At 35.0% G+C, this 23643-nt stretch overlaps 1 protein-coding gene and 1 pseudogene across 12 annotated transcripts in view; one reads left to right on the top strand and one right to left on the bottom strand.

Annotated features, from left to right (window-relative positions):
• The window catches only part of IMMP2L (inner mitochondrial membrane peptidase subunit 2), an 872645-nt gene that overhangs the window by 126643 nt on the left and 722359 nt on the right, over positions 1 to 23643 (top strand). Inside the window, exon 5 of one of the 12 annotated variants that reach the window (XM_065542472.2) lies at positions 2352 to 4862. The exons of 10 other annotated variants lie outside the window; for them this stretch is intronic. In XM_065542472.2, the coding sequence (XP_065398544.1) occupies positions 2352 to 2397 (46 nt within the window). In that variant the 3' untranslated portion in view covers positions 2398 to 4862. Of the gene's footprint in view, positions 1 to 2351; positions 4863 to 5550; positions 5763 to 23643 lie in introns of those variants that run through there. One more of the 12 variants, XM_074035822.1, reaches the window with a different exon arrangement.
• LOC141409917 (argininosuccinate synthase pseudogene) lies at positions 6202 to 12098 on the bottom strand (annotated as a pseudogene).

Genomic DNA, 23643 nt, shown 5'->3' with positions numbered 1-23643 from the left:
CGTGAGACATCAATCAACATATGTAAGATGAACATTGGTTCCGTCTAGAAAGGCGGGACAACTCAAAGCAGGGAGGGGCTTCCAGGTCGTAAGTACATAAGAGACAAATGGTTGCCTTCTTTTGAGTTTCTGATGAGCCTTTCCAAAGGAGGCAATCAGATATACATTTATTTCAGTGAGCAGAGGGTGACTTTGAATAGTATGGGAGGCAGGTTTGTCCTAAGCAGTTCCCAGATCCACTTTTCCCTTTAGCTTAGTGATTTTGGAGCCCATTTCCTTTCACAGCTCCAAATCCTCTTAGGTAAGAATTTTTTTCTTCCTTTTAGAAAAAGTCTTTGGTAAAAGTGTAACAATCAGGGTCTAATCAGAGAAACAGAGCTACAGAAATATATGTATTCCAAGTCTAGATTCAGTTCTTTAATGTATTTAACAAAACTTCCCATTTTTATTTAATAATTTGAAATTTTTTAGTCTCGGCTGCCAATATATTCTTCATATATTGGAATAACATTATTCTGCAGCTGTGGGAGGCAGCAGCAAGTAAGGCAATTATATAAATGCAATTTATTTAAAGCTTTAACCATTTATGTGAAGCTAGGCATTTGATTTGATTTCCACCTATGGCAATGGCTTTCAGAAATTTCATTTGTAATTTATTTGATGTAATTTCAGGCTGAGAATATCTTCACAATACAATATTGAAAAAATAGTTTATTGAAGGATGGCTTAATGAAATATAAAGAGTATGAAATGAAATGTAAATCAAATAAAACTTAGGGGCTATTTGCATAAATGGCATTTAGCTATTGGGCATTTTAATATTTGTATGTGTACAAATGTAATTTTCATAGTACAAAAAGGTGGTTTTACAAATGTTCGTTTTATTAGGAGCAATCTCTTAAATATAATTAGATAAAAGAAATTTTTCTGTATTTTTTATTTTCTTAAATGAATTGGTATTGTCAGGCTAGCATTTGATTTGATCAATATATTGTTTACTCAAAGAAAAGCCTTAGTGATTTAAATAACCATAACTGTAAATGTATTAAGAACTTCACTGGCAGTAGCACTGCAAAGCTCAAAGGCACTCAGTGTAACCTAATTACTAGGAATAACATTTGTATTAGTGCTAGTGAGATGTGAGCTTTTTGCACTGAAGGCTGAAGAGTTATCAGATTAGGTCCAGTGTGAGCAGAAGGGACATATTTCAAATTTACCCTTTTAAATCCTAGAATTCAGTGACAATGATGTGACTGGGTTATTGATATTGTAGTGCATCTAGGATGAAGAAATGAATATGTAGAGATTACTAATTAGTGAATATATATTTTAATCAAGACATAATTATCTCTAGCATCAGGGTCAGATCAAGGTTTTACTGGGGATCTGAAACAGACTATTTGGAGGCAGCCCTCCTAAAAAAATACAAAATTACAAATACAAATTTATATACAAGTCAATATGTATTTAGAATGAGAAAAGAAATCATAACTGATTACAATTTTGTAAAAGATGGTCAATGACATTATAATAATATTTGGAAAAATAGCTGCTGATCACAGTTTTAAACTACTTCTTCCACATCTATAGGATACATAATGTTTGAGCGCCTCCTCAGATGACAATGACTTTATAATATAATTTTTTATACATTTAGAAAGATAAATTAGACTTTCCTGTAGTATAGTTAAGAAGATTTTGTTTTTATTATTGATAATTGAGCTGTACAAAATGTGCAGCTTCACTCACAGACATAGTATTTATAGAACAGCTACAGATTTGGGCTCTGCAAACGCAGTGTCTGAAAAGTTCTGTTTCATTGTGAGTCCCATCTAAAAGAAAAAACAAATGTCTGCCACATTTATAATGGTATATGCGCTATTAACTATATTCCTAATAAGAGAAAACTTGACTAGGCATTGATTACAAATGGAATTATCTGCTTATTCTATTTCATGTCTCCTGATTGGAAGAATTTTCCACAGAGTAGCTTCTGGCTGTGTGAATTTCAGACTCTGCTTCTCTCCCATTTGCCACAAATCTTTAGTTCTAGTTGCCACGGGACACATTCGTGGCAGAGGTTACACATTCAGGTACTATGTGTATGTACATATGTGTCTGACTATGTACCTTCATATCAGAACCCCATATGAGTTAGCACAATGGGAAAGGGATGTATTCCTAGAAGCCACTCCTATACTGGAACAGATGGTAAACTAATTACACATAGAAATGACCGAGAACCACTTACATATATCCCACTAAAAACAATGTACTACCAGTTCTGAACATACCACCAATTCTGAATATACCACCCAAACTAAATATATCACCCTTTGCATGATCCCCAGGTTGCTCGCCGTGACTCCCTCCACCCGACAGCAGAAGATTGGTTGAGGGGAACTGGGAGTGGTAAGGGAAAGATATTTTATGGGCAAAATATCTTACTTTTACAAATTTTACTAAAATATATAATCATGGATACATTGCTAGGGTACCTGCAGGGACATTTTCAAATGAGGAAGGCCTGAAGCTTAAGCTTTATGATGAGTTTTATGGTAAACCCAATTCTGTCAAATAAGTGCTGTTTCTTCAATGATAGAAATCTTCTATATCTGTGCTACCTAATATGGTAGCTTCTAACTACATATAGCTGTTGAATACTTGAGATGTTGTGAGTGCAACTAAGAAAGTGAATCTTTAATTTTATGTACTTTAAATTATTTTCAGTTTAAATAGATACATGTAGTTTATAGTTACTGTATTGGACAGTATATATCTAATGTATTAATATATTTGTGTAAAATTGAGGCTCATTTAATTCTATTAAAGGTATTATGTATCATACTATATTCTGCTTAACTTTGGATGTTGTTTAGGGATTAAACTCTCAATTGTGGTCTAATTTTATACTACATATGATTCATATATTGCCTACTGAGCAACTAAGCAATTTTCTTAATTATGGACAAATATTATGCTGGCTGACCTATGCATATTAAACTGAAACAATACTTTTAAAGTGCTTCTTCTGGTTGGGATTTAAAAAATATGATTATTAAAACCAATCATATTAAAAACCTTATATGATGGGCTAAAATATGTGTTTTCAAAGCAGGGGTTAAAACTTTTTACATGAAGTACTTTTATTTTTCTCTTAGGAAATTTAATAAGGCATCTCCAAAGACAGAGGGAAAGTGGATTATTTGGTTGACATGCTTAATATTTTATTTCACTGCTTAGTTTGCTAATTCTAGTGGTTCAAACCAGATTTCAAAATCTGGGCTAAATCTCTGTCATGCTATGACATGGCATTTGACAGTAACTCCTGAATATTTAATTGATAGAAAAAGAGAAAGCATGCATATTGTTTAGTACAATTGTGTGAACTGCTATGACATATCATTATGTACAATTTTCTGAAAGACTGCATATTTTATTCATTATATGCCTAGCACAGGGAAGAAATTTGTCATTACTGTTAATGCAGTGAACAGGTGACCTTTCAAGCATCATATATAAACTTTCAATATGTACTTTAATGGGATAGCTGATGATTTTCTGTTTATGTGCTGTTGATTTTATTTGCACAGTTGGGTGTTGACAAACACTGGGAATAGATGTTATCCATGGATCTACATGTAATAATTATAATTAATATTTAGAATGACCGGATTAACTTTTTAAAATTGAGATGAAATTCACATAATATTATGAACCATTTTAAAGTGTACAATTAAGGAAAATTATGCAAAATCTCTTTCAGAAATTTAGGATTCATGATATGTTTTATTTGCAGGTTTCAAAATTTTTTTTGTTTAAAACCTGTATATGTTTAAATATTAAAAACATTTAATTATCACTTGATAGCAATTTGTAAAATCCTAAGTAGAATTTTAAGTTGTTATGTAAAATTTCTTTGAAGTGGAGAATTTTAATCCTAAATTGCTTCCTGATAGATTTGTCATTGCATTTTATTCTCAGGTGTGTCATTTTTTTAATAGGCTGTGGTTGTGTCATATATACTAGTTATAATTTGGCTTTTCAAAATATCAAATGCCAACTATATGCAAAATAAGTAAATTTTTATGACTATGAAATTCACTTCAATTGTTGAAATGTACAAAAGCCCCAAATGTCTTCTTTTAGCCTATTTTGTTGACTTTGGTGATTTGTCAACCTGAAGGTAAAAGACTGTATTAGTTTTCTATTGCCGTTTAATAAACCACAAACTTAGTGGCTTATAAAAATGTAAATTCATTATCTCAGACTTTTTGTAGGGCAAAAGTCTGGGTATAGCTGGATTTTGTGCTCAAGTTCTTAAATGCTAAAGTGAGTGTCTCCCCTGGGCTACAGTCTCATCTGGGATCTCCTAGGATCCTTTTTCATGTTCATGTGGTTGTTGGCATAATCCAGTTTTTTGGGGTTGTGTGATTGAAGTCTACATTTTCTTGCTAGCTCTTGTCTGGAGACTGCTCTCAGTCTCTAGAGGTCCCCTCCTGTAAGTCCTTGCTACATGGCTCCTACACAGACCCCCTTCTTTAAGACCATCAGGAAAAGCTCTCTTAAACTTTGAGGCTTATCCTTCAAGGAGGCCCCAGTCCCTTTTAAGGACTCCCAGAATCATCGCTATTTTGACAAACTTGAAGACAGCTGCTTTGGGACTTTAATTACATTAATAAAATCTTTTCATCCTTGTCGTATAATGTAACATCATCCTGGGAGTGAAATCTATCATACTTAAAGCCCTACCCACCCCCAAGGGGAAGGGAATCTTCAGAGTGTGTGTACCAGTGGGCAGGAATATGGGACGCCACCTTAAAATTCTGTCCACTACAGGAAGCTATGGGAAAATTTGAAAATGTGTTTTTTTTTTTAATTAATAGACTGTATTTTTTAGTGTAGTTTTATATTTGTGTAGAGAGCTCGCATATAATCCCTTTTTCCCTGTGCACAAGGAATAATAATTTCACCTATTATGATAGTCTTACATTAATGTACATTTGTTAAAACTGATGAACCAATATTGATATAATATTATTAACTGATGTCTATACATTAGGGTTCATTCTTTGTGTTGTACAACTCTATGGATTTTGACAAATGCATGTCATGCATCCACCATTGTGGTATCATACAGAATAGTTTCACTTCCCTAAAAATCCCATGCTCCTACCTATTCATCTCTGTCTTCCTCCTGCCCATCACTCCTACTACTGATCTTATTACTGTTTGTACAATTTTGTCTTTTTTAGAATGTCATTTAATTGGGATCATACAATATGTAGCTTTTTCATACTGACTTCTTTCATCAGTATGCTGGCTAAGACTCATGTCTTTCCATGGCTTTATAGGTTATGATTTTTTAAATCACTCACTAATATTTGATTACATGGATGTACCCTAGTTTGTTGATTCAGGAAGCTACCCTCTGGGTCTTTTTGAGACTTGCTGGGAAATTGCCTGCAGAGGTGACATTGAAATTCACTTGCAATCTTCCTGCGGGGGTACAGGAGGAAGTGGCTTCTCTTTGTGGTTCCAGCGTACTTTATTCTCTTCTTGCTTCTATGGTATGTGGTGGAAGTGCGCAGCCCCTGAGGAGGGGATCAAGTTCACTGCAGAGATTCTCATGGAGGTGTTATTGAAACTTTCCGGAAAACTGCTGGTTGGAACATCTTGAGACTTGCCAGGAAACCACTTGGGATGCTGGTGGAACTGGCTGGGAAGCTGCTTATGGAGGTGCTGCTGCAACTTGCTGGGATGTGAGTATCACTGGTATCTTTGTGATGCTGATTGCCATAAGAAACACAAGAGAACAAAGCATATCAGAACTGGAAGGAGAAGCTCCTTCCTTCTGCAGTGTTCTCTCCAGCAGCCTCTGCTAACAAAATTTAATGCCAGCTGCTGGCAAGGAAAATATATAGGGTCCAGCTCCCATATCACAAAGCAGGACAGTGAAGGGTAAATTTGGAGCTGACAGGCAAGAGGTTGATAACTGGCACACTTTCTGTTTCAACTTTGCTGAGAATTTTTTTTTTTCTTGAATCAGGACCGAGTGTTTGATAATTGCCACATCCTTTTCTGTAACTATTGATATGGTCATGTAGTTTTGTTTTTTAATCTGTTAATATGGTAAATTACATTGATTGGATTTTTGGATGCTAAACCCATCTCACATTCCTGGATAAGCCAAACCTCATCATGATGTATTTTTTTTTTTTTATATTGCTGGGTTTGATTTGGTAATATTTTGTTAAAGATCTTTATGTCTATATTTATGAGATATATTGGCCTGTCATTTTTTTTAAATCTCTATCTGGATTTGTAGACTTGGTGGCTTCATTAAACAAACTGGGAAGTATTTCTTCTTTTTTTTCTTTTCTAAAAAAGTTTGTATAGGGTTTAATTCTTCCTTAAATATTTGATAGAATTGACTGGCAAAACTATCTGGTCCAGGAATTTTCTTTTTGAGATGATTGTTAATTATGAGTTAAGCTTTTGAGATTGATGAGGGGTTTATTCTGAGTCAGTTTTGTAATTTGTGTCTTTTAAGCAATTGATTCATTTAATTTATCTAAGTTATTGGTATAAAATTGTTCATAATATTCCTCTATTTTTGTTTTGATGCCTGAAGTAGTTGGAGAATATCTCCTTTTTTATTTCTGATATTTGTAATTTGTATCTTTTCTGTTTTACTCCCATGGTCATTCTAGCTATTTATCATTTAAAAATGCTTTCCAAAAAGCAGCTTTGGGTTTGTTTTTTATGTCTTTGATTATTTGCTTGTTATTATTTCTTCCCTTCTATGTACTTTGATTTTAATTTGCTTTTCTTTTTCTACCTTGTTAACGTAGAATTTTGTTTTTTTTTTTTTTAAACTACAAAATTTCTTCTAAACCAGTGGCTCCCAAATTTTGTTGCAAATTGGAATTGTCTGGGGAATCCTTAAAAATTAATAATTCTGTCTCCCATCCCCAGATATTTTTATTTAATTATTAAATTGATATGAGGTACAATGGGATTTTTTAAAAACTCCCTATGTGATTTTTAGTGTGTAGCACATTTGGGGAAACACTGTTCTGAACAGTAGTTTAGTTTTCTCCCCAAAATTTTGATATAGTGTGTTTTCATTTTATTCAAGATGCTTTTAAATTTCCTTTGTGGTTTCTTTTTCCATTGGTTATTTAGAATTATATAGTTTGACTTCCAGATATTTCCGGACTTATTCCTTAATTGATTTCTGTTTTAACTCCTTTGTGACCAAAGAAAGTACTCTGAGTGATTTCAATACATTTTTTTTAAGGCCTGGCATATGCCCTATTTTGGTTAAATTTTTTACGTGCATTAGCAAATTTTGTGTATTCTGCTATTGTTGTTTATAAATATCAATTAGGTCAACTTGTTAATGGTGCCACTCAAGTATTTATATCTTTACTGTTTCTGATCTCTTTGTTCTGCCAATTACCAAGAGAGTAGTGTTGAAATCTTCAACTATTATTATGGGTTTCTTTTTTTCCTTTCAGTTCTAGTTTTTTCTTCATGTGTTTTGAAGCTCCATTATTAGGTGCATAAATATTTAGAATTGTTATCTGTGTGTGTGTGTGTTTTTATTTTTAATTGTCATTTTATAGCTCACTCCTGCAGTTGTCCCCCACCCTTCCCTTCGATGACCAATTTTGCAGGCTTCAGGGAGATCAGGGAACAAAGTTGGGCGCTGGCAGCTCCACTGTTCTGCCAGCTGGGGAGAACAAGTCACAATTACAAATAATCACAACAATTAGCACCTGTACTTGGGAGATCTGCAAAGTGAGGAGGCCCCAGCTCCCGTTGTACGCGGGTCTATTTGACAGTGATCTTACTCTAGAAACAATGATATTCCTTCGCCTGAGGCAATTGATGTTGATGAAACCGGTGGCATCGATTGGCTCATAATTCCCCTGCACGCTGACGCTCACCAGCTCCTCCTTGTAGAGAGACAGTAGAGACTTCTGGCTGAGGATGTACACCTGGCCCTTGAAGATGGGCACCTGCACTTTTCCTTCCATTTCCTCCTGGGACTTGGTGATGCAATGGTGGACAGATTTACACTCAGGGTTGATTTTGTGCACGTCCCGATCCGTGGTGAAGACCTCGATGTCTAAATGAGCCTGGTGAAGGATGGTGCCTGCTGGGGTCTTGTAGATACCTCTGGACTTTATTCTAATGAAGCGGTTCTCCACAATGTCAATACAGCCCATGCCGTGCTTGCCCGTGACTTCGTTCAGGTACATGAAGAGCTCCAAGAAGGTCTGGTGAGGTGGTGCCATCTTGATGCTCACTTTCATGGGGACCCCTTTTTTTGAACCTGATCTCGAGAATTTCAGGGATGTTGTGGGCTTTGACTGGGTCATGGGTGTATTGGTAAATGACATCTTCGCCTTTGTGTTCATTTTTGGAAACTATTTGATCTGGCTGTATGATTTTAGTTTCACAATTTTTTTCTTATAGCACTCTAAATATGTCATTCCATTTCCTTCCAGCTTGCATAATTTCTGACAAGACATGTTTATTATGTTTACTCCTATGTACATTATATGCCTTTTTTTCTTGCTACTTTTAAGATTTTTCTCTTTATTACTTCTTTTTTTTTTTTTTTTTTTTAGCAATTTGATTATAACATGTCTTGTCATGGTTTTTCTTTATTCTGCCTGAGATTTGTTGAACTACTTGGATTTGTAGGCTGATAGTGTTGATCAAATTCAGAAAAATTGGAGGCATGTTTTCTTTAAATATTTTCTTGACCTCTTTCCTCTTATTTTAGTGCTTGAATTACAAAAATGTTAGATTATTTGTTGGTACCCTCACATATTATCAAGACTGTTTATTTTTTAAATGTTTTCTTCCTTTGTACTTTGTTTAAAATTATTTATGTTGCTATGTTTTCCACTTCACTGATATTTTCTGTAGTGTCTTATCTGCAATATTTTCGTGTCAAAAATATTTTTAAATGTTTGGACACTTACTTTGGTGGTTCTCAATATGTTCTCTTTGTCTTTTCATTATGTTCATGTTTCCATTAAGTCTTTAATCTTATTGAACTTATTTTAATAGCTGTTTTAAGGCCTTTTAATGTAAATTTTGTTATCTTTGTTAATTCTGGATCTGTTTTTATTGACTGATTTTTCTCCTAGTTCTGGGTAATATTTCCCTCCCTTTTATTTGTCTGTCTCTAATTTTTTTTTTCATTATTAGGCATTGACTATTAGTATTTACATTGTTCAGCTGAATTTGAACAATGTAGATACTAATTTACATTGGTTTTTCTTTTTGGTTACTAATGTAATACTAGTTGCATTTTGGTTTTTCTTTTAAATGGTCTCTCTCCCTACCACCCTCCACTTTTTTGGTAGGTATTTAAGTTATTTGCAGATCAGCCTGCTCATTTCAAGGCTATTTTTATGCTTTTCAAGGATGATCTAGGGTAATCTTTAGAGCTAGTTTAGACTCACTACTAAGGCATGAGCTTTCTGGAGTCTCTACAGAATACTCTGGGTATTCAACAACAAGGGCTCTTCATTCTTGGAATTGTTCACTTTATAGCTCCCCTGAAATTGATCTTTTCCTGCTAGTTATTTTTCACTTGGCTGCTTGGAGTTTCACCCTATGCAGCACAGATTCCTATTCAAAGCCTCATGAGTATTCTTATGCCAGTCTCTGCATAGTGTTCTCTTTATCTGTAATATGTCCCACAAATTCCAGCCATCCCAGACTCTTCAAACTCTAATCTGTTTCTCAACTTATTTGGACCATGATGTTCTTTTTGAGTTCCCCATTCTTATAACACAGTTTGGACTTTGCGTCTAGGTTGAAACACAGACAGTCTTAGATATCAACTGATTTGTTTCCCTTTTGTTAATAATCACATGCCTCTTCTGCCATTTATCTACTATCTGAAATAGCTTTATATATGTTGCCCACTTTTCTAGTTATGTATAGGATTTTAAGGGCAGTCCTGTAGAAGTTCAGCATAATTATTTGTTCCACTTAAATTTAATGTAATGAATGTAATTTTTCTAAACCTGAATATTGAATCTGGCTACTCTTAGAAGCAAGCTTTATGTTACTGTATGTTTTTATATTCAGAAATTTCAAATCTTTCTATAGACCATAAGGTTATTTAACCAAGGTTATACTGATGTCTTAAAAAAAAACTCTCAAGTTTTTCACAAGATACCCTTTAGGTCATTTAATTTTGCATGTGTGTATGTGCAAGTTGGTGATGTACATGTACAGCTTCTTTTAAACATGTACTGGGACCCATCAATGAGAACATGCAGTTGTGATGGTTCTTACTGTAGAGCATGCTGAACTATGAGAGTTACTCATGGTTGTATGTAGGGACTTTTAATGTGCTTGGTTATATAGGTCTGCAAATTTTTAGCTATGGGCTGATAACTATATTGAATCATAAATTTATTACTGATGCATTGCTTTCTAGGTAGACGTTAAATTTTAAGACAATTAAGGGTAGGAATTAACTTTGTATTATGGAATGGTTTCTTCAACTTTAAATGAATGTCTTAAATGTAAATATTACTAATTTGTGTAATCAATACACAAAAACATTGTTTAATTATTAATTTGGAACAAAAATTAATTACAGTTTCTTAAGAATCATAGAGGAAATGGAAAATATTTCTAAATAAAAACAATTTAACTGACAGAAGCTTGTTAGCACTTAGCAACATTTATTTTCAATTACAAATGGTACTTTTTTATCACCATTTTTATTCTAGGTTCGTATCAATATATCATCTAGACAGAAAGTGCTGATGTAGGTTTTTCAGTGCTAGCCTGCAGAGGAATTGAAGGTGAATGTGGTTTTAGTTACATATCCTGCTTCCTCTACATCTGTGCTTTGTGTTTTATTAGACTGTTTAAAATACATTGTTGTCAAATATCGAAATGTCAGGCTTGCTGATCATTTATATGCCTTCTTTTTTAAAAAATATTAACTACATACAATGTGATTATCAGCTGTCTTTTCTAGGGGTGTCTGTAAATTTGAGAGTGTTTTACTGGTAGATACATGAGAAGTTATTATCTCCAAGTTTTTCATTCATATTGGCTTACTGCCATGTGAAATTTATTACTGAACTTTCATATGAAAAAGATAAAACACACTGTCATCTCATCTTGTCCCATTGTGCATTTCAGTTACAGGAACAAAATGATATGCTTGTAGTTCTGTGACATGATGCACTAGAAAAATCTTTATTATAGAGACTGTGTGACTCAGAGTTTGTGTGTGTGTTTATGCATGACTCTTGCAGAATAAAGTTGTATTTATGTGTACCCATAGTGGTATTTCTGTGTCTGTATGAACATAGTGATTCAGTAGATTAGATCATGAGCATTCTTTATATTTGTCTATAGTAATTAAGTCTCTCACTGAATATGAACCAGGTACTGGCCAAGCTGTCTTATAATAAATATTATATTTATTACTTGTTTCAATGGCTATATAGATAATCATAAGTGTTGCAAGTTGGTCACTCATTGGAAAATCTTAAATACACTACTTACAGGGAACTTACCATGTATAAACACATATGGTGTTATCTTCTCCTTTTTTGGTTTGTTTTAGATAAGTGCGGTGCTTAGCATTTAAGGCAGAATGTTTTATTTTTATGTTAATTAACATATATTTAGTTCTATGACCTTGAGCATGCTATTTAATTTTCCCATGCCTGAGTTACCTCATCTCTGAAATAGGAATAAAATAGTTCCTGCTTCATAGGATTGTGTTGAAGATTAAATGAGTTAATACATATGAAGCACTCAGAACAATTCTTGAACCTAAGCAAATTTCCAGTGAGTAGTAGTTATTGTCACCATTATTATTAGTCAATTTAAGAATCAGCCACTAATCTTTCTTTTTTATGTCTTTATATATAATTTATATTTCATAAAATTCACTCATGCTAAGTATAGAAATTGATGATATATAGTGAATGTATAGGGTGGTACATCCATCACTATAATCCAATTTTGGAATATTTTAATCATCCTGAAAATACTCCCCATGGCCATTTGCAGTTACTCTTATTTCTTACCCCTACCTCCAGGCAACCACTAATCTACTTTGTATTTCTATTGATTTTCCCCTTCTGGCTATTTCAGTTAAAAAGAATCATACTGTAAATGGTCTTTTGTGTTGGCTTCTTTCCCTGAGTGTAATGTTTCTGAGGTTCATCCATGTTATAGTATGTATCTGTATTTTGTTCGTTTTTTTTTTTGCTGAATGTTAGTTTTTGTTTAGATGTACCTCATTTTGTTAATCCACATACCATTTGCTAACCTTTTGTGTTGTGTTGCTTTTAGGTATTATGAATAATACCATGAATATGCTTTTATAATTCTTTCTGTAGATATATGTTTTCATGTCTCTTGGGCAGATTTCTAGGTATGGTATTGCTGAGTTGTGTGATGTATTTATGTTTAACTTTGGAAGAGACTGCCGAACTGTTTTCCAGGGCGGCTGTGTGTACCATGTTATATTCCCATGAGCAATGTATGAGGGTTCTGTTTTCTCCACATCCTCACCAACATTTGTTTTTTTTAAATCTTTTTTGATTTTAGCTATCCTAGTGTGTGTGTAGTATCTTATTTTAGTTTTAATTTGCATTTCCCTAAAACACAGATTTATGTGTCTTACTCAAGGTTACACCCCAACTCTGGGGATACCGGGAATTTCATTATGCATATGTGGGCTCAAAGACTGTGCCTCTTTTCCTCATGTGGGACAATTTTCAAATACTGTATCCACTGCAGAGGTTCCTGTGGCTCAAACCTCTGTTACAACCGCATTGCAGTTAAGCTTCTTTCTCTGCCTGTCCTGCTTCCTTCACTCCCTTTCAGATGTTGTTTCTAAGGGCACTCCCCAAAATGCATGCAAATCCCAGAATCTTAGAGCCTGTTTTCTAGGGAATCCACCTATAACAGGGATATAGAGTTGATAGGAGTCACTATTTTAGAGAGAGTGATTAAGGAAGACCTCTAACTTGAGGTAATCTTTGATCAGAGACCTGAATACAATGAGGAATTAAACAAACTAGATAAGTCAGGGGAAACTTTTCCAGACAGAACAGCAAATGCAAAGATCCAAGGCAGGACCATGCTTGACAGTAAAAGACCATGTGGGGAGTGACCAGAATCAGTAAGAGGGAGGGAAGGTAGGATATAGCAGGAGGCCACACCTTGCATGGCTTTTGAAGTGTTTTCAGTAGTGGAATTCCATGATCATTGTACATACTCTGTAAAAATAGAGTGTAAGGGACCAAGAGCAGAAATAGGGAGCCAGTAAGGAGGCTACCATAATAGTCCAGGTGAAAATGGTTGTGGCTTGAGTTAGGGTGGTAGCATTGCAGTGGGTGAGAAGTGACCAGATTCTGGATATATTTTAAGGATATACTTTTTTTGATGACTCGGATATGGAGTATGAGAGAAATAGAGGAATCAAGGAGGATTCTGAAGTTTTTGGCTTAAGCAATTCCATGAATGGAAATTGTGTATTGAGATACAAGAGGCAAAGGAGTGGGTACGGGTGGTAGAAACCAAATTTTACCTTTTAGACATGTTAAATTTTTATGCCTATAAGACATCTAAGTGTAATGTAGAGAACTTGTCATTCATATCTGAGTCAGGACTGAAGATAGAATTTGGGGAATTTTCAGGATATACATTATATTTAAACTATACATCTTAGTGAGATCACGTAGATAGAGATTGACAATTTTTCTTCTGTAAAGGATCAGAGGCACTAGATAGTCATTGTTGCAGATATTCAGTTTTAACCTTGTATTGTGAAAGGAGCTGTAGATAATAATTAGGAAAATGGGTGTGGCCATGTTCCAATAAAACTTTATAAAAATTAATAGATGGTAAGTTACATTTGGTCTGTAGGCAGAAGTTTACTGACCTGTGACCTAGACAGTGAATAGAGAAAGACAAGAGTACTATACTCCTCCTAGGGCAGTCCAGCACTTAAAGGTTAGGAATAATGGGAGTCAGGAAAATGAGAAGGAGCAGCCAGTGACCTAGGAGGGAAACTCAGAGAATGTGATTAGATTATCATTTATGTTTCTCCTCACTTCAGCTATGTTTTTTAAGTACATAAATAATTCATGTAAAAATCGAAACATAATATTCTAATCTTTCATGATCTTAGACGTATTGTTTCTCTGATATACTTTGATAATCACTCATTAGAATTTATGGGTATTACAATGTAAAATGTTCATAACTTTTTAGGCATTTGAGTGTGAAGTTCTAATAATAATTTTTAGTGCATTTTTTTCAAATATGCTATTTTTAAACTATGATGTGTGGGGTTATTTGTTAAGATGATGTACTTGGAGTTTTCTGTTCCTGAACTTTTAGCTGGTCTCTGGGGGTGCCTGTATACTTGGGAGCAGTAAAAGCAGAGAAAGAGAGTTCAGAGATAACAGATAAATCTTTTAAATTTGAGTATTTCCATTTCTTGAGACCTTTGACATTTTTGTAAAAGTATACCATTGCACATTGTCTACTAAGTAACTAAAAAGGAGCTGTGTAAGCACATGTGAAACTCACTAAACCATACTTGGTAAAAGAAGTTACAGACTTGTAATGTCTTAGCTCAGAAAGATAACTGATTATATATATATATTACCAGAAATCTTGGTTAAATTTGTATTGTATTTAATTTGTAGAATTGTAGTTCTAGCAATCTACACCTGCTGTAATTTTTATTTTTCTGATATTTCTATAACTAACAGATGCAAGTTGAAGTAGGAATTAAGGAATTACTTTAGACACATTTTTTTGGGTTGCATTTTGGAGTTCAGACACCAGAAGTGATTCTGAAAGTTTTGTATTGCTTACTGACAGACATTATGTACCAAGAACTCACATTACTGTAGGTCACTGAATTAATTTAAGAAATACCAATTGACATCATTCCTTTAGGGAATTGTGGGCTACTGCTTGATATTACTGTCTTTGACAAATGTGAAAATTTAGAATACACTTTATTTTTAGTGTGTTGGGACTTTAAGAATGAAGTGATTCCAAATTTAAATTTTTTCAAATGGATAAAAATTATACTTTATAGACTTTCTTTCTACCTCTTTTCACTGAAATAGTGAAGTGCTTGAGTTTTCCATCAACTGTTGTACATAGTTGCTTATTTCTAAATGGAAAAAGAGTCTCAGAAAGTATTTGAAAGTCTTGAGAGTTGTGCTCAGAAGTCACTTATGATTTATGGGAAGAAAGTAGTCAAAATTGGTATTCCTTATGTGTCTATTACATTTGAATGCATGTATATTCTGTTATGTATAATGTGTTCTAGGTGAAATCATTAGGAAGTAAAATGTTTTCATTATAATTGCAGTGGCAGTTAGGAAAACCCTTTTTGCTTGAAGACTCTCAGTAATTCCACTGAACACTCCTGGTATTTCAGCTTCTTGTGGTGACCATTTTAACTGTAGCATACTCAACCTGATTTCTTTGCATGCTAGTTATGTACTCAGATGAATTTATATCCTTTGTACTCCAAAATATATATAAAAAAATAGATTGACTAGCATGAATTTCTATGGCCATTTGTTTTCTAGCCAAGTAGATAAAGTACTGTGAGCTAGGGCTGTGTTAAACGTGATGCATGTGCTAGGCCTTCATAAAGGATAAAACTCCCTGTGTGTTATGCTGCCGCTGGATTAGTTAATCAGTATATGTGTTTGCAGGTTGTTCCAAGTATGCCTCTTACAATAATATATAGGTTAAAAAAATAAGCAGAAACCTTTCAAAAGACTTCCAAGTGACATGGCTAATTTTGCCCCAATATTATTTTATATTTACCTGATGGCAACTCTATATTTAGAATTCAAGCTATCATGTAAATCAAAGGATCCCAATTTTAACAATATCACACAGAAAGGGATCCTCACTTCTACCCTTTCACTATCCTCTGCAGGATTCTTTACAACCCAAAAAATATTGGGTTTTGTGTTTGGGATGTAGCTTTCAAACTATGTAATCTGAAATAGCTGCTTAACTTTTTTCCTGTGATTCTTCATGTGTAATAAATAAAATAGTTGACTTAGATTATTTTATTGACTCCTTTTAAACAAAACATGTATCTTGAATACTTACTATTTGAGGCTACAGTGAGCCAAGATTTTGCCACTAGGTGTGATTGCACCAACCTGGGTGACAAAGTGAGACCCTGTTTAAATATATATATATATATCTATCTATATATATATATCTGGGCTGTATTAGTCTGTTTTTACACTGCTATAAAGAACTACCTGAGACTGGGTAATTTATAAAGGAAAGAGGTTCAATTGACTCACAGTTCTACATGGCTGGAAGGGCCTCAGGAAACTTACAATCATGGTGGAAGGCAAAGTGGATGTCTTACATGGTGGCAGGAGAGAGAGGAGAGTGAGAGGGGAGGGCCTGTCAAACAATTTTAAACCATGAGATCTCGTGAGTACTCACTATCACGAGAACAGCGTGGGGAAACCGCCCTGTGATGCAATCACCTCCCACCAGGTCCCTTCCTCAACACATAGGGATTACGATTTGAGATGAGATTTGGGTGGGGACACAGAGCCAGACCATATCATGATCGTGGCAGCTTGCACGTAGTCCCAGCTACCTGGGAGGCTGAGGTGGGAGGATCACCTGAGCCTGGGGGGGTCAAGGCTGCAGTGAATCGAGATTGCACCACTGCACTCCAGCCTGGGTGACAGAGTAAGATCCTGTCTCAGAAAAAGAAAAGAAAAGAAACAATAGGTGTAAATAGACATAAATATACATAATGTGTTTGTGGAACTATGAAGGCAATGTGTCTGGAACAGAAAATTTCCATTGTGAAGGTATTAGGAAATAGTTTGAATATACAGATATGCAGAGTCTTGAATGCCACCTTGAGGATTTTTAATTTGATTTTATAGTAAATTGAAACTTTTTTTGTTTTGTTTTGAGACAGGGTCTCTCTCTGTTACCCAGGCTGGAGCATAGTAGGGTGATCTTGGCTCACTGTAACCTCTGCCTCCTGGTAATTCAAGTAATTCTCCTGCCTCAGCCTCTCGAGTAGCTGGGGCTACAGGTGTATGCCACTGCGCCTGGCTAATTTTCATATTTTTAGTAGATACTGGGTTTCATTGTGTTGCCTGGGCTGGTCTCGAACTCTTGACCTCAGGTGATCTGCCTGCCTCGACCTCCCAAAGTGCTGGGATTCCATGTGTGAGCCACCATGCCCAGCTGTAAATGGAAGCTTTTAAGGTTTTTGAGCAAGTAAAGTGATAAAAGCAGCATCTTAATTCTGGAAAAGGATGATTCCATTTCATTATATGAGGTAATCTATAGAGATAAATAAGGAAACTTGATATTGCCGGGAATACAAGCTGGGGTCTTTCACAGAAACTTAGTTTCAGAACAGAAGACTTTTGCCTGGTTTTAATTTGAATATGTAGGACATGTACATTGTGAATGAATGAAGGATTGTTTTTCCTAACTTATTATTATTAATATTATTATTTTTGAGATGGGGTCTTGCTATGTGGTCCAGCCTGGATTGCAGTGGCAATTCACAAGCACAATCATAGCTCACTACAGCCTTGAACTCCTGGGTTCAAGCAGTCCTCCTGCCTCAGCCTCCTGAGTAGATGGGACTAGAGATGCATGCCACCCTACCCGGCTTCTATTATTTTTTAAAAACCATGAATTTATAACATGATAAACAGTCTCTTAGATAATATTTTTATGGATTTTATTCACCAGTCTTGCATTTACCACTGTGTTTGGAATGTTGGCAGTGCTAAGTAAACAATGGTTTAATAATGAGCCTATAGCCTTCCTAATTCTATTCCTTAATAGCCTCTCAAGTTATTCCTTCTACCTGCTGTTGAATGTAGCTATGCAGTCCATGGTTTACCAGTTGAATTGCTCAGTATGACCATGGCTTGCTTAACATTTTTCTCAATCAGACTTCATGAATATTTAAAGAACCTCTTGAACAGAAGTAGTGGTCTACTACCAGTCAGAGTCCATATTTCCAGAGTGCTACAGGAAGTGTAATCTGTAGTGTTTCTTTGGAAAGGACATGGCTGGTTAATTTTTCTCTTATTCAAAAAAGTACATTGAAATTTGGAAAGGTATTAGAACTGTAGTTTTAATCCTACTTATCGATGTATTATTTTCATCCTAAAATTCTTTTGCTACTACAGGATTTGTTTTTCTTTAAAGAACCATATTCTGTCTTGTGTTATTGTTAGTTAAGCACAGGTCTCTCTTACCAGAATACACTCCTTGGAGGCAGAAAATTGACTTTAATTGCCTTTGCTCCCCCATAACACTTAGCATAGGTTGGCAAATGTTTAAGTTAAAATACTGTCTTTAATATTTATAGGTAAGTATTCACTAGCAAATTGGAATTGTATTTTACTTACAGATTAACCTTAACTCATATAACTTATTGGATTGCATTTTAGATCAAGAGGCTGAGTTTTTGGGGTATCTCAACAAAATAAACAATCTCACCACATGCTATCAAATTCTTAAAAATAGAAGCAAATCTGTTCTGTCCAAAGTAAACTTACTCCCAACATTTATGGAAATATTTAAAACATCTAAACTAGAGCAAGGAAATGACAAAAAGTGAAAAGACACAAAATAAACCTTTCCTCACCAGAATATATTTGGGAAGAGATTATCAGTATAATCCTTTTTTTTTCTTTTTTGGTATGATTGCAAAATGTGTCACTTCTATTGATCATTATGGAAACAAGAAAAGTTGTAAAATTATAATACTAGTACTCTTAAGGCATTTTGTTTTAGAGTAAAAATGCAGTCATTAATCTAATGTCATATGCATTTCCAAAGATGAGTCTATGGGGTAAGCAAGACAGGTTGAGACCTCCTTTTTAACCTCATGCCTACGCATTTCACATCACCAGTATCTTCTGAATGAGCCATGCAGTATACCTACACACAAATTTAGCATGGGGAAGGTACAGTAAAATGCATTGTTGTTCAGACTACAGTTATAGATGGCTGATCCATAGAAAAACCCTAAGGAGCACAAGGTGAGAACATTTTAAATGGACAATGGGGTAGGCGGAGAAGGTCGAGTCTGGAAGGGTCAGACTGGTGGGGATAGGGGAATATTACCAAGTAAGAGGTGTAGCAGCAAGGCGTAAAATTGGGTTCTGGGGATACAGGTCATGTCATCATAGAATTCTGAGATTGAAAAATCTTAAGAGATCATCGTGCTAAGAAATTACTGATTTCTGAATTGTTCACCACAGTCTAAAATATTAAGTGACTTGTTCACTGTTGCAATCATTAGTCACTGGCAGGCCCGAAAGGAATTAAAAGTCTTGTAGTCTTGTACTCATTCATTTATTTAATGAATATTTACAAACTGCTTACTATGAGCTAGGTGATAATGATAAAATATCTGAGACATAGTTCTTCTGAAATTCTTTTGATTTAGTTGGGGGACTGACCGGTAAGTCAGAAATATAAGGTGATAAGGGCTATGATCAGGTATGTTCAGAAGTCTTGGAAAACAACACAGGAGAGGTATCACATTCAGATGGAGAGTGGGGCTAAGGACTCAGAAAAGACTTCTGGGGCAAATCTTTTTCAATAGTTAGAGGAATTGAGTCCACTTTTTAAATTAATACATTATAGATGTAATTGGTGTGTTCTACATAGAGCCAAAACATCAAACTACTCTTAATAATGTAGGATGTTTTGTTGATTCTCTTATTTTATAGTGCTGGTAGCATGGAAAGCAAGGAATGAAGGAGAACCTTGATTCTGTATTAAAGGAGCCTAAAGATAGGATATGCTAGTACATGTTTAAACGATAGGATAAGCTACTACATGTTTAAAAGGTAGGAAATGCTAGTACATGTTAAACAAAAACAACTTAGGTATTGTTAGTATGAAAGGATACATTAATAATAATACATTAATAATACATTTAGGCTGGGTACAGTGGCTCATGCATGTAATCCCAGCACTTTGGGAGGCCGAGACTGATGGATAACTTGAGACCAGGAGTTAGAGACCAGCCTGGGCAATATGGTGAAACCCTGTCTCTAATAAAAATAAAAAAATTAGCCAGGCATGGTGGTGCATGCCTGTAATCCCAGCTATTCAGGTGGCTGAGGCACACTTGAATCTGGGGGGTGGAGGTTGCAGTGAGCTGAGATCATGCCATTGCACTCCAGCCTGGGCAACAGAAAGAGATATTTGTCCAAAAAAAAAAACAACAAAAAAACAAAAAAAACCTCTTTGCTTTGTCGAAGATCAGTTGGCTGTAGGTATTTGAGTTTATTTCTGGGTTCTCTATTCTGTTCCATTGGTCTTGTGTGCCTATTTTAAAATCAGTACTATGCTGTTTTGGTGACTATGGCTTTATAGTATAGTTTGAAATCAGGTAGTGTGATGCCTCCATATTTGTTCTTTTTACTTAGTCTTGCTTTGGCTATGTGGGCTCTTTTTTGGTTCCATATGAATTTTAGAATTGCTTTTTCTAATTCTGTGAAGAATGATGGTGGTATTTTGGTGGGGATTGCTTTGAATTTGTAGATTGCTTTTGGCAGTATGGTCATTTTCACAATGTTGATTCTACCCATCCATGATCTTGGGATGTGTTTCTGTTTGTTTGTGTCATCTGTGATTTCTTTCAGCAGCATTTTGTAGTTTCCCTTGTAGAGGTCTTTCAACTCCTTGTTTAGCTATATTTCTAAGTATTTTATTTATTTTATTTTTTTGCAGCTATTGTAAAAGGAGTTGAGTTCTTTATTTGATTCTCTGCTTGGTCACTGTTGGTGTATAGAAGAGCTACTGATTTGTGTACATTAATCTTGTATCTGGAAACTTTGCTGAATTATTTTATCAGTTCTAGGAGCTTTCTGGAGGAGTCTTTAGGGTTTTCAAGGTAAATGATCATATCATCGCAAACAGTGACAGTTTGACTTCCTCTGTACCGATTTGGATGCCCTTTATTTCTGTCTCTTGTCTGTTTGCTCTGTCTAGGACTTCCAGTACTATCCTGAAGAGGAGTGGTGGGAGTGGGCATCCTTGTCTTGTTCCAGTTCTCAGAAGGAATGTTTTCAACTTTTCCTCATTCAGTATTATGTTGGCTGTGGGTTTGTCATAATGGCTTTTATTACATTGAGGTATGTCCCTTGTATGCCGATTTTGCTGGAAGTTTTAATCATAAACGGATGCTGGATTTTGTCGAATGCTTCTGTATCTGTTGAGGTGATCATGTGATTTTTTGTTTCTAATGCTGTTTATGTGGTGTATCACATTTATTGACTTGTCTATGTTAAACCACTCCTGCATCCCTGGTTGAAACCCACTTGATCATGGTGGACTACCTTTTTGATATGTTGTTGGATTAGGTTAGCTAGTATTTTGTTAAGGATTTTAGCATCTGTCTTCATCAAGGATATCAGTCGGTAGTTTTCTTTTGCTCATGTAACCAATTCCACCTCTACCCCAAAAACTTATGGAAAAAAATTGATCTGAAAAGTGTTTATGGTTTAAACTTGATGTGTTAAAATACTTTTGTCTGAGGAAAACGTGATTAGCTGTCTCCAATTCTGTATACAAAATGCATTTCAGATGGGTTAAAAATAGAAACAATATTAAATGTAAGTCATAAAATACTTAGAAGAAAGTGTAAATGAATTATTTCATAGTAGGCTGAGAAAGGCCTTCCTCAATATAAAACCAAGGGGACATATAATGAAGGAAAAGCTTACAAATTTTATTATGTAAAATGAAACTCTCTTATATGTCAAAAAAGTGAAATGATAAAGTGAATGAGAACCTAGAAAAATATTTGCAACGTCAAACATGTCACTCCTGTATAAAAAACAGCCACAAAATAGTAATAAAAAACAAATACATTCAAAGGATAATAGGCAAAGGTAATGAACAAATAGTTCAAAAAAGAAAATGAAAAATGAATTTATTAAAGTGATTAATCTTACTTGTAAATGAAATGGCATGAAATTAAATGAGACATATTTTTTCACCCATCATACCAGCAACACAATATTGATGAAGTTTCTTTAAACCTGTACTCTTATGGATATTGGAGAAAGAACAATTTGGTGGTAGGCATCAAAAGGCTTGAAAATATTTACATGTCTTTACTTGGTACTTTCAACTTTTAGAATTTTTTTCCAAGACATAAATCAGAGACTAGAGCAAAGATAAAGGGAAGTTCACTGCTGCATTATTATGGTAGTAACTGGCCAATAGTGGTGGGTTAGCTAAATAAACTACAATATTTACAAACGATGGAATATTCGTACAGCCATTCAAAAATCATGTTTTTGAAGACTATGAATATTGAAAATGCTCCTGTAATGTTGTCAAACAAAAAAGCAAGTAATAAAATGATGTATACTATAATTCTAGTATTTGAAAAATATAGTACATATGTATAGGTAAAGGATTAGAGGACTACAGAGAATATAAATATTGGAAATATGTCTATTATAAGTGATTTTATTTTCTTATAATGAAAAATGTTTTCTTTTCTTTTTCTTTTTTTTTTTTTTTTGAGATGGAATCTCACTCTGTTTCTCAGGCTGGAGTACAGTGGCGCGATCTCGGCTCACTGTAGCTCTGCCTCCTGGGTTCACACCATTCTCCTGCTTCAGCCTCCTGAGTAGCTGGGACTACAGGCGCCTGCCACCATGCCCAGATAATTTTGTTTTTGTATTTTTAGTAGAGACAGGGTTTCACTGTGTTAGCCAGGATGGTCTCGATCTCCTGACCTCGTGATCCACCCGCCTCAGCCTCCCAAAGTGCTGGGATTACAGGCGTGAGCCACTGCATCCAGTGAAAAATGTTTTCTAAAGCTTCATTTCTTTTATGAGAAACAGTTATAAACTACAGACTAGCATTGTATATCGTTATAATAGTGTTGTATATGTACAGTAATTTGCCAACTATATTTATCTATTCTTTTGAATTTTTATTTTACTTTAAGTTCTGAGATTCATATGCAGAACATGCAGGTTTGTTACATAGATATACATGTGCCATGGTGGTTTGCTGCACCCGTCAACCCGTCATCTAGGTTTTAAGCCCTGCATGCATTAGGTATTTGTCCTAATGCTCTCTCTCGCCTTGCCCCCACCCTCTACAGGCCCTGGTGTGTGATGTTCCCCTCCTTGTGTCCATGTGTTCCCATTGTTCAACTTCCACTTATAAGTGAGGACATGTGGTATTTGGTTTTCTGTTCCTATGTTAGTTTGCTGAGAATGACGGCTTCCAGCTTCATCCATGTCCCTGCAAAGGACATGAACTCATTCTTTTTTATGGCTGCATAGTACTCCATGGTGTCTATGTGCCACATTCTCTTTATCCAGTCTATCATTGATGGGCATTTGGGTTGGTTCCAAGTCTTTGCTGTGGTGAATAGTGCTGCAGTAAACATTTGTGTCCATGGGTCATTATAAACATGTGTCCATGTGTTTTTATAGTAAAATGATTTATAATCCTTTGGGTATATACCCAGTGATGGGATTGCTGGGTCAAATGGTATTTCTAGTTCCAGATCCTTGAGGAATTGCC

Source organism: Macaca fascicularis, chromosome 3, assembly GCF_037993035.2.
Source record: "Macaca fascicularis isolate 582-1 chromosome 3, T2T-MFA8v1.1".
Classification (NCBI taxonomy): Eukaryota; Metazoa; Chordata; class Mammalia; order Primates; family Cercopithecidae; genus Macaca; species Macaca fascicularis.
This window is presented reverse-complemented; position numbering and strand designations above follow the sequence as displayed.